This window comes from Entelurus aequoreus, linkage group LG03 (genome assembly GCF_033978785.1).
Source record: "Entelurus aequoreus isolate RoL-2023_Sb linkage group LG03, RoL_Eaeq_v1.1, whole genome shotgun sequence".
Classification (NCBI taxonomy): domain Eukaryota; kingdom Metazoa; phylum Chordata; class Actinopteri; order Syngnathiformes; family Syngnathidae; genus Entelurus; species Entelurus aequoreus.
In genome coordinates, this window is record NC_084733.1 from 90,575,982 (window position 1) to 90,588,368 (window position 12,387).

Genomic DNA, 12,387 nt, shown 5'->3' on the forward strand with positions numbered 1-12,387 from the left:
GCTAGCACAATTTTGAATAAAACAGAGACAAAACTGCTTCTCAGAGGAAAACACAGACAAAATTGCTTGTAACTTCCGGTATGAACGTCTTAGAGACATGAAACAAATACCTCTATGTAGGTCTCACCTGGAACTACATTTCATAGATTGACATCCTGCAGAAAAAATCAACAGGAAGTTTGCAATCCCTCCTTCAAAACAAAATTTTTGTTAAAAGCGGTCACCAAACATCAAACATTATCTCCTCTGAGCGCGTTTGTCGTTTCAGCTTCAAACTGCTACAGGAGAGAGATTGAACCCTTCTGATTAAAAGTTGCCGACGGCGTTTTGGAAGGTGCTACCGTTTTGATTTTACGAGCCTTCAAAGACCCGCAGAACTAAAGCTGCTCCGCTGCCTATAATGACAACGTGAAATGGAATTATTTCTTTTTTGTCCTCAAAATTCTACACACAATACCCTATAATGACAACGTGAAATGGATCCGCTGCTGTGATTTTACGCGCCTTCAAAGAAAACAACCACTGTGCCGCAGCACCTAGGAAAAAAACACAGACACAACTTCCTCTTAACTCCCAATACGAATATCGTAGAGACACGAAACAAAAACGTCTATGTAGGTCTCACTCAGGACTACCACTGGAAAAAAGTATTGGGACACCTACGGCTAGCACCTGCCAAAATGCGGACCCGACCAACGCTGCTTGCAGCTTTAATTGTAAGTGTATCTTGTGTTTTTTATGTTGATTTAATATATAAAAAATAAAAATAAATTTTTTTATTTTTTTTTAATTTATTGTGCGGACCGGTACCGGTGGTTGGGGACCACTGTTCTAGTGGACCACTGTTCTAGTGGACTAAAAGTCAGGGAAGTGGACTAAAAGTAAGTGTATCTTGTGTTTTTTATGTTGATTTAATAAAAAATAAAAATATTTTATTTTATTTTATTTTTTTTAATTTCTTGTGCAGCCCGGTACCAATCGATCCACGTACCGGTATGGTTGGGGACCACTGATATAGAGGATCTTTGACTAGAATGTTTGTAACTGTTACTTTTAAAACAGCAGCACTCCTGTCATATATAGAGGATCTCTGACTGCTGGTGTTTTAATGAAGTCGGTCCTTAAATAAAGCGGCACTCCTGTCATATAGAGGATCTTTGACTAGAATGTTTGTAACTTATAAAAGCAGCAGCACTCCTTGTCATATAAAGGATCTTTGACTAGAATGTTTGTAACTTATAAAAGCAGCAGCACTCCTTGTCATATAAAGGATCTTTGACTAGAATGTTTGTAACTTATAAAAGCAGCAGCACTCCTATCAAATAGAGGATCTTTGACTAGAATGTTGGTACCTCATAAAAGCAGCAGCACTTCTTTTATGTTGATTTAATAAAATAAAATACATTTTTATTTTTATTTTTATTTTTTTGTGTGGCCCGGTACCAATCGATCCACGGACCGGTACCGGTACTGTAATCCACTGGATTAGATGACAAGTTGTGCTTTTGCACACAGACAAGAACACAACTTCAACACAATTGACAATAACTATAGCAACGGCCCTTAAGCATAAAGTTGTGTGATAAATGATATGTAATTATTCTAACATTTCCCTCCTGTTTATCACATAACTTCCCCATATTTTCCCTCCTGTTTATCACATAACTTCCCCATAATCTTCTTATCCCTAATAACTTCTTCTTAAGTGTGTGATATTGCATTTTAATGTCCCTACATGTGTGTGTGTGTGTGAGAAGCAGGCGTCGCAGCGCCGCTGGGTCCGCTTCCTGCCCTTCTGACCCGCCCTCCTCCTCGTTTGCACGTCGCGTCCTGCGGGTGGCGCTGCCCCTCCAGCTGCTGCTGCTCCTCCTGGTGCTGGTGGCCTTCCTGCTGCCCTTGTCCCAGGAGGACTACTGCACTCAGTCCAACAACTTTGCCCACTCCTTCTACCCCATGCTCAGCTACACCAACGGGCCGCCGCCCGTCTGACCCTCCCGGCGCGCGGCAAACGGCACGAATCAAGGTGCATCCTGGGAAATGAGGACTTCTAGCAAAGCACCAAAGTAGGCTGTGATTTCCATCTTAATCCTTCATACAAATGCTATTCCAGCACACCTTTTTTTTTTCTTTTTTTTTTTGGTATTTTTTTTCCGCATGCTCGTAATAATAACCATAATTGTCACTGATGAGATTATTTTTAGAGGACGTTTGCTGTTTTATTTTTGCAACGTATCAGACAACTCTGACCTATATAGAAAGTATTTTTTTGTATGTGTGTAAGAGGCGAGGTGTACATAACGGGTGAAACTGTACGCCAGCATCTGCAACAAAGAATGCCAAATCTTCATTTTGACACGTGTTTATTTCATTCATGACCAAAATAATAAGCACTTATTCACTCCCCCTGGCCGCCGCTAGCATGTGAGTAGGAGAGATGTGAGAGATGAGCGCCATGGTGGGCCGTGCACAGCCAAGGTGCGTTTCCATGGTGATGATGGGAGTGGAGGAGGTCCTCCAGCAGGCGGATGATTTCATGGTTGGGGAGGGCGGAGGATGACGAGGCGTTTAAGCCCAGCAAGCGGGAAACCACCATGCGGAAGTCCGTCAGCTTGGGACGACAAAAAGTACATGTTGGTTTGCGGCTAATGTAGAGATGTCGATAAATGCTTTAAAATGTGATATCGGAGATTATGGGTATCGGTTTCAAAAAGTAAAATGTATGACTTTTTAAAAGGCCGCTGTGTACACGGACGTAGGGAGAAGTACGGAGCGCCAATAAACCTTAAAGGCACTGCCTTTGCGTGCCGGCCCAGTCACATAATATCTACGGCTTTTCACACACACAAGTGAATGCAACACATACTTGGTCAACAGCCATGCAGGTCACACTGAGGGTGGACGTATAACATACTTGCCAACCCTCCCGTTTTTAGCGGGAGAATCCCGGTATTCAGCGCCTCTTCCGACAACCTCCCGGCAGAGATTTTCTCCCGACAAACTCCCGGTATTCAGCCGGAGCTGGAGGCCACGCCCCCTCCAGCTCAATGCGGACCTGAGACTGAGTGGGGACAGCCTGTTCTCACGTCCGCTTTCCCACAATATAAACAGCTTGCCTGCCCAATGAACGGAGAAGTTAAACAGGACAATACTGCCATCTAATGGATAGCCACCGGAACACTGAAATTCAAGTATTGTTTTTTTTTTTCTATGTAAATAAAATAAATATATATATATATATATATATATATATATATATATATATATATATATATATATATATATATATATATATATATATATATATATATAGCTAGAATTCACTGAAAGTCAAGTATTTCATACATATATATATATACATATATATGAAATATATATGAAATACTCGAGTTGATGAATTCTAGCTGTAAATAACCATGTAAATAACCCCCCCCACCCCCCCACGTCCGCTTTCCCACAATATAAACAGCTTGCCTGCCCAATGAACGGAGAAGTTAAACAGGACAATACTGCCATCTAATGGATAGCCACCGGAACACTGAAATTCAAGTATTATTATTTTTTTTCTATGTAAATAAAATAAATACATATATATATATATATATATATATATATATATATATATATATATATATATATATATATATATATATATATATATATATATATATATATATATATATATATATATATATATATATATATATATATATATATATATATATATATATATATATATGTGTGTGTGTGTGTGTGGGAAAAAATCACAAGACTATTTCATCTCTACAGGCCTGTTTCATGAGGGGTTTCCTCAATCATCAGGAGATTTTTACGCTCTACCACGGTATCGAGCACTATTTTTTGGATAATCTAATTAAAACATATATATATATATATATATATATATATATATATATATATAGCTAGAATTCACTGAAAGTCAAGTATTTCATACATATATATATACATATATATGAAATATATATGAAATACTCGAGTTGATGAATTCTAGCTGTAAATAAACCCCCCCCCCCCCCCCCCCGGCCTAGCCCCCCCACCCCACCCCCACCCCCTACCCCCCACCTTCCGATATTGGAGGTCTCAAGGTTGGCAAGTATGACGTATAAAAAACTTTAACACTGTTACAAATATGCGCCGCACTGTGAACCCACACCAAACAAGAATGACAAACACATTTCGGGAGAACATCCGCACCGTAACACAACATAAACACAACATAACAAATACCCGGAACCCCTTGCAGCACTAACTCTTCCGGGACGCTACAATATACACCCTCCCGCTAACCCCCTACAAGAACCCTGCCCCCCCCCTCCCAAACCCCGCCCACCTCAACCTCCTCATGCTCTCTCAGGGAGAGCATGCTCCAAAATTCCAAGCTGCTGTTTTGAGGCATGTTCAAAAAAAATAATGCACTTTGTGACTTCAATAATAAATACGGCAGCGCCATGTTGGCATTTTTTTTCCATAACTTGAGTTGATTTATTTTGGAAAACCTTGTTACACAACAAAATTAAGCATAATAATGTGTTAATTCCACGACTGTATATATCGGTATCGGTCGATATCGGAATCGGTAATTAAGAGTTGGAGAATATCGAAATATCGGATATCGGCAAAAAAGCCATTATCGGACATCTCTAGGCTAATGTGTTTGGAGAACTAAAAGCAGGGGAAAAAGTAATGAAATGAATCAAAGCTTTACCTGGATCACAATTACACGTGCAAATTGTAGAGATGTGACGTTCGCGAACGAATCGAGTCTTTTGAACGGCTCTTTGAGGCGAACGATTCCCAGTTGTGAGACATTTTTTATGCACGTTCAAAATTTAGCCTCGGCAATTGCCCACTTTTCATGCGCGTGCCACCCGATTTGGGACTAGAAAATGATCCAGATTTAAACGAAATTAGCAGATTTTGGATGAATTTTTTGTTATTGTTTTTTTACTTTTTTTTTTTTTTTTTAAATTTTTTTACATTACATTTTTAAAAAAATAAATTTTTACATACATACATACATTAAAAAAAAATTTAAAAAATATATATATACATATATATACAGGCCAAAAGTTTGGACATACCTTCTCATTCACATGTGAAACACTTTAACAGTGTGGAAAAAAACGAAACACAAGTAATAAGAATACAATGCAATAATGGATTCAAAAGTAGAAATAAAAACTACAATTAAATTGAGGATATAATAAAAATTTGATTACAAAATTGTACTAGTGTGTACGCTTGAAGTACTAAATATCAAAATTATAAACCCCAAAATGAAAACAAATCAAATGAAATACAAAATATAATTTAAAAATAATAACAAAATATATACAGTACAGGCCAAAAGTTTGGACACACACCTTCTCATTCGATGCGTGTTCTTTATTTTCATGACTATTTACATTGTAGATTGGACTGGATCACAATCACACCTAGTGTGTGTGTGACAATCATTGGTACTTTAACTTGAACTTCAATTGTAGAGATGTGACGTTCGCGAACGAACCGAGTCTTTTGAACGCCTCTTTGCAGCGTCATTCACTTTGAAGGAAAAGCGACGCATTGTGGGTTGGCTGTTGCTAATCTACGGAGTGTTGCATTCACGGTCTTCGCTAAGGTAGGAATTTTCCAATTACCTGTATACTTTATTTTTAGTGGGGGGGGTTTCAGGCTGTGCAACTTATTGAATAGTCCTGGACTATTTGCTGATTTATGACAATAATATTGTGATGATTGATGTTTATGATGATACTATTGTGAAGATTTATATTTATGATAATATTGTGATGATTTATGTTTATGATTATAATATTGTGATGATTTATAATAATAATATTGTGATGATTGATGTTTATGATGATAATATTGTGAAGATTTATATTTATGATAATAATATTGTGATGATTTATGTTTATGATTATAATATTGTGATGATTTATAATAATAATATTGTGATGATTGATGTTTATGATAATAATATTGTGATGATTTATGTTTATAATATTGTGATGATTTATATTTATGATAATAATATTGTGATGATTTATAATAATAATAATATTGTGATGATTGATGTTTATTTATAATAATAATAATAATAATATTGTGATGATTGATGTTTATGATAATATTGTGATGATTTATAATAATAATAATAATATTGTGATGATTGATGTTTATGATAATAATATTGTGATGATTTATAATAATAATAATAATAATAATAATATTGTGATGATTTATAATAATAATATTGTGATGATTTATAATAATAATAATATTGTGATTTATGTTTATGATAATAATATTGTGATGATTGATGTTTATTTATAATAATAATAATAATAATATTGTGATGATTGATGTTTATGATAATAATATTGTGATGATTTATAATAATAATAATATTGTGATGATTGATGTTTATGATAATAATATTGTGATGATTGATGTTTATTTATAATAATAATAATAATATTGTGATGATTGATGTTTATGATAATAATATTGTGATGATTTATAATAATAATAATAATATTGTGATGATTTATAATAATAATAATATTGTGATGATTTGTTTATGATAATAATATTGTGATGATTTATAATAATAATATTGTGATGATTGATGTTTATGATATTGTGATGATTTATAATAATAATAATATTGTGATTTATTTTTATGATAATAATATTGTGATGATTTATAATAATAATAGTAATATTGTGATGATTGATGTTTATGATAATAATATTGTGATGATTTATAATAATAATAATAATGTGATGATTGATGTTTATGATAATATTGTGATGATTTATAATAATAATAATAATATTGTGATGATTGATGTTTATGATAATAATATTGTGATGATTTATAATAATAATAATAATATTGTGATGATTTATAATAATAATAATATTGTGATGATTTGTTTATGATAATAATATTGTGATGATTTATAATAATAATATTGTGATGATTGATGTTTATGATATTGTGATGATTTATAATAATAATAATATTGTGATTTATTTTTATGATAATAATATTGTGATGATTTATAATAATAATAGTAATATTGTGATGATTGATGTTTATGATAATAATATTGTGATGATTTATAATAATAATAATATTGTGATGATTGATGTTTATGATAATATTGTGATTATTTATAATAATATTGTGATGATTGATGTTTATGATAATAATATTGTGATGATTTATAATAATAATATTGTGATGATTTATGTTTATGATAATAATATTGTGATGATTTATAATAATATTGTGATGATTGATTATGATATTGTGATGATTTATAATAATAATAATAATAATATTGTGATTTATGGTTATGATAATAATATTGTGATGATTTATAATAATATTAGTAATATTGTGGTGATTGATGTTTATGCTAATATTGTGATGATTTATAATAATATTGTGATGATTGATGTTTATGATAATAATATTGTGATGATTTATAATAATAATATAATATTGTGATGATTGATGTTTATGATAATAATATTGTGATTATTTATAATAATAATAATAATAATATTGTGATGATTGATGTTTATGATAATAATATTGTGATGATTTATAATAATAATAATATTGTGATGATATATCTTTATGATAATGATATTGTGATGATTTATAATAATAATAATAATATTGTGATGATTGATGTTTATGATAATAATATTGTGATGATTAATAATAATAATAATATTGTGATGATTGATGTTTATGATAATAATATTGTGATGATTAATAATAATAATAATAATAATATTGTGATGATTGATGTTTATGATAATAATATTGTGATGATTAATAATAATAATAATAATATTGTGATGATTGATGTTTATGATAATAATATTGTGATGATTAATAATAATAATAATAATATTGTGATGATTGATGTTTATGATAATAATATTGTGATGATTAATAATAATAATAATAATAATATTGTGATGATTGATGTTTATGACAACAACATTGTGATTACCTCTCTCTCAGAGGCGGAGAGCTGAGCCAGGCTGCTCGTCAGACTGCTGAGTCGCTCTCGGTCGTCCCTGCTCTGCTTCTCCTGACTCTGCAGGTCAGAGGTCAAGGTGTCGACCAGCTTCTCGGCGTGACCTTTGCCCTTCCGGAGCTGTCTCAGCTTCTTCTTCTGCTCCTGCACGACCTGGCCCTGTTCCTCCAGCCTCAGCTTGTCAAACACACACAATGATGGACTGCTGGCGTGAAGACTGCTGGCGTGAAGACTGCTGGCGTGAAGACTGCTGGCGTGAAGACGTGATGGACTGCTGGCGTGAAGACGTGATGGACTCCTGGCGTGAAGACGTGATGGACTGCTGGCGTGAAGACCTGATGGACTGCTGGCGTGAAGACTGCTGGCGTGAAGACGTGATGGACTGCTGGCGTGAAGACTGCTGGCGTGAAGACGCCGGCCTTCAACCTTGAGGTCGGCGGCGGAGAGGCGGCTCTTCAGCAGGCCGTGTGACTGCCTGGAGGCCCTCAGCTCGCCCTGGAGACGCTCCACTTTCTTCCGCAGGCGTGCGGACTCGGCATGGACGTCCTCCAGCACCGACTTGCTCCTTTTGTCCTCCTCCAGCTTCTTCCTCAACATCTGGATGTGAAGACCTTTGCTCTCCAGCTGCTCCTTCTGGGTCTTCAGCTGTCGGGAAGAAGGTTCTTTATGATGATAATAATAATAATACTGCTAGAGAAGTCTAAATATGTATTTAAATTCATAATATATATAATAGCTGTTTCCACCCACAAGACATCACCAACACAAAATAGAAATTGGCATTTTCAGCAGCTTGTAAGGGTAGAGACACACAAGGGATGCAAGGTTTTTTTTAAATAAAAAGAACTAAAAATGCCCTAATCATTTTTAGTGCTTTTTATTTTCAGTAATTATATACTTTTTAAACCTCGCATGCAACTGTGTGTTTCTACCCTTACACGCTACTGAAAGGCAAGGGTTGAAAAATATATATATATACAGTATATATCAGAGGTGTGGACTCGAGTCACATGACTTGGACTCGAGTCAGACTCGAGTCATGAATTTGATGACTTTGGACTGGACTTGACAAAATGTAAAGAGACTTGCAACTCGACTTAGACTTTAACATCAATGACTTGTGACTTCACTTGGACTTGAGCCTTTTGACTTGACATGACTTGCTACTTTCCCCAAAACCCAAAGATTAAAAAGTTATTTGGGAGCGCGCCGCTCCGTATTTTTCCTTTTCTTCGTCTGTGTCTATCAGCGTGTTGTTCCTGTCAGCTGGTGTGCTCTCAGTACAACAGCCAATCAAATTAGATCTACACTGTTTTCATCCCAAAGCTCTCATCCAATCAAATTGCAGGACAACCAATGAAGAAGAGTTGTCAAACAATGCGGCAGTGAGAAACAATTATGCCAAAGTTAATTTCGTTCGGGTATAAAAACTACGACTCGGTCAACAAAAAACGAATTGCCCTATGCAAATCATGCAGTTGGAATATTACAGACGGAGACGCAACAACTTCCAACTTCGTTCGACATTTGAAGTTGCACAAAGAAGGGTAAGTTTTGAATGTAAGCTAACGTTTATTGGCTAAGTAACGTGACTTTTATTTGCTGTGTAGTTAAATGAGTGAGGCTGTAAACTCACTGCTAACGTTATAACCATAGACATCTTATAAGGGTACGCAGCATCGAGCGCTACTGCCTACAGGCGCAGACGAGACGCGGGGCCGCCATCTTGGAGTGGTGATCCGCTCCACTAGTGCAGGGGTCGGCAACCTTTACCACTCAAAGAGCCATTTTGGCAAGTTTCACAAATTAAAGAAAGTAATGGGAGCCACAAAAACAATTTTAAAATGAAAAACACCGCATACAAGCATAAATGCTTTGTGCTATGTTAACCAGGGCATGCACTTTAATGTGGACATTTGATGTTAGTGCAGCCCGCGAGTTTTGAATAATTGGCGCTTGATAGCGTCATACTTGCTAACCCTCTCATTTTTCCCGGGAGACTCCCGAATATCAGAGCGTGATGACACTGCATTTGGCGTACTACAGCAAGTGACAGCAAGGCGTACTACCTCAGCAGCCACACATCTTACACTGACGGTACCAATACCCAGAATCCCATGCAGCCCTAACTCTTCCGCTCAACGCACGGAGAGGGGGGGGGTTGATGTGTGGGGGGATTTGGTGGTAGCGGGGGTGTATAATGTAGACCGGAAGAGTTAGGGCTGCATGGGATTCTGGGTAATGGTTGTGTTGTGTTTATGTTGTGTTACGGTGGGATGTTCTCCAGAAATGTGTTTTTCATTCTTTTTTGGTGTGGGTTCACAGTGTGGCGCATATTTGTAACGTAACAATGTTAAAGTTGTTTGATACGGCTACCGTCAGTGTAAACTGTGTGGCTGATGAGTAAGTATGCTTTGCTGTCCCCTATGTGTGCAAGTAATAACAACATGCAACATGCGGCAGGACTGGCACGCTGTATGTAAATGCTATAGAGGACAATTACTGCAGTGTAATTAAGGCACGCCCTTAATTTAGTAATTAGAGTGTAAATAGGATTATTTTTTCCCTGGGAGTAATCTATGAGAGACACTGACATCCATAAGTCTCCTGGGAAAATCTGGGGGTGTCCGCATGTATGTAGCTGAGCCGCATCAGAGTGGTCAAGGAGCCGCGGGTTGCCGACCCCTGCACTAGTGCAATTCATTTGTCAGGAGCAATGAACTGTCAGCGAATTTAATTCATCCTACCTCACTGAATACCACTCATTTTCACGCGCTTTTTTGTCGTACGTGTAGCTATGATAAAGGACACATGTTTTATTATTCATAGTTTGCTTAACAGTAATATAATATTCTTATACGCTATAAGTGACCAGACGTCCGAGATCAAAACTGGGAATATAATCCCAGAGAAGAGGGAAAAAAACGGTCAGCTATTTTTAAATTGAAGAAACAATATGATTAGGTTATATATACATGCGTATATCCTACATAAACAATGTATGAATACATTAGATATCTATATATCTTATAGACCGTATCTCTGTTGCTGCAGCAGCAGAGAGTTTATTCTGTCTTGACACTTTGTATTGATATTTTGTATTACATTCTTCCCTTAAATGATCATGTTTACAGTCATTGTTTTATATCTATTTTTTATGTATGTCGCTTTGGATAAAAGCGTCTGCCAAATACTTCAACATAAACATATATAAACACCTGTAAGTCTTTATATCAGCTAAAACCACCAATCTGTTTCACTGGATCCAGAATAAAACCAAATGCTGTCTTACCCAACAATGTTAGTATTTGAATATTGTTTCTTGAAGACTTATTCCTGGTTACAATTATACTGTTAAGAAAGTATTGTCTTATATTTTGCCTAAAATGAGAATGCATCATAATCAGTGGCGGCTGGTGAATTTTGTTTTAGGTGGGGCTGAAAGTTTGTAAACCAAACCCCTGTAGGGGCGTCATCCTCCCCCAGAAGATTTCTTTGTGATTTTCACATACAAATATTGAAGATCTTTGCTCCTTCTCAACTCTGTGGTAATATTATTTTCATAAAATACAACCAATAGTACATTAATGTTAAATCTTACTTGTGAAAAGTAATCACCCGATTCCTATTTTCAACAGTCCGCTCATTTAAATGATAATGATAAATGGGTTATACTTGTATAGCGCTTTTCTACCTTCAAAGTACTCAAAGCGCTTTGACACTATTTCCACATTCACCCATTCACACACACATTCACACACTGATGGCGGTAGCTGCCATGCAAGGCCCTAACCAAGACCCATCAGGAGCAAGGGTGAAGTGTCTTGCTCAAGGACACAACGGACGTGACGAGGTTGGTAGAAGGTGGGGATTGAACCAGGAACCCTCAGGTTGCTGGCACGGGCACTCTCCCAACTACGCCACGCCGTTGAGCAAGAAAACGCTGAACACCATCTTTGTTTTCTACCTGTCAACCGTCAGTTTAGGCTGCTCGCCGGCTCCTCATCACCACTTCAAGATGGCGGCCAAATTTCTCGCATCACAGCAGCCAATGCTGCGTCTACTTATAAGATGTCTATGGTTATAACGTCATTGCAAACACGGCAATCTGTTGCGTCCACTGCAGTTCGCTAACCTTATTCATACTTTTTGTCAAGTGATTTTTTTTAAGCAGGGTTGCATGAGGTACCTACACATAACGTTACGTTAGTCAATGTATCACACACAGCAACGTAACGTTAGACGCATTCAGCAGCACCGCGTATTTTAGCCACCTACAAAAACACAAACATAGTCAAATAAA

At 36.0% G+C, this 12,387-nt stretch overlaps 2 protein-coding genes across 12 annotated transcripts in view; one reads left to right on the forward strand and one right to left on the reverse strand.

Moving 5' to 3' along the window:
- Positions 1-2,315, forward strand: part of syne1b (spectrin repeat containing, nuclear envelope 1b) — a 318,672-nt gene extending 316,357 nt beyond the window's left edge. For 7 of the 11 annotated variants that reach the window (XM_062043168.1, XM_062043173.1, XM_062043175.1 and 4 more), the window contains one exon: positions 1,758-2,315. In XM_062043168.1, the coding sequence (XP_061899152.1) occupies positions 1,758-1,989 (232 nt within the window). In that variant the 3' untranslated portion in view covers positions 1,990-2,315. The remainder of the gene's footprint in view (positions 1-1,757) is intronic. The other 4 variants (XM_062043169.1, XM_062043179.1, XM_062043177.1 and 1 more) reach the window with 3 other exon arrangements.
- Positions 2,316-2,395: 80 nt separating this feature from the next.
- The window catches only part of ccdc170 (coiled-coil domain containing 170), a 24,493-nt gene continuing 14,501 nt past the window's right edge, over positions 2,396-12,387 (reverse strand). Inside the window, exons 8-10 of the mRNA XM_062040905.1 lie at positions 8,511-8,729; positions 8,058-8,261; positions 2,396-2,608 (exon numbers count right to left, since the gene is read on the reverse strand). Coding sequence (XP_061896889.1) covers positions 2,396-2,608; positions 8,058-8,261; positions 8,511-8,729 — 636 coding nt within the window. The remainder of the gene's footprint in view (positions 2,609-8,057; positions 8,262-8,510; positions 8,730-12,387) is intronic.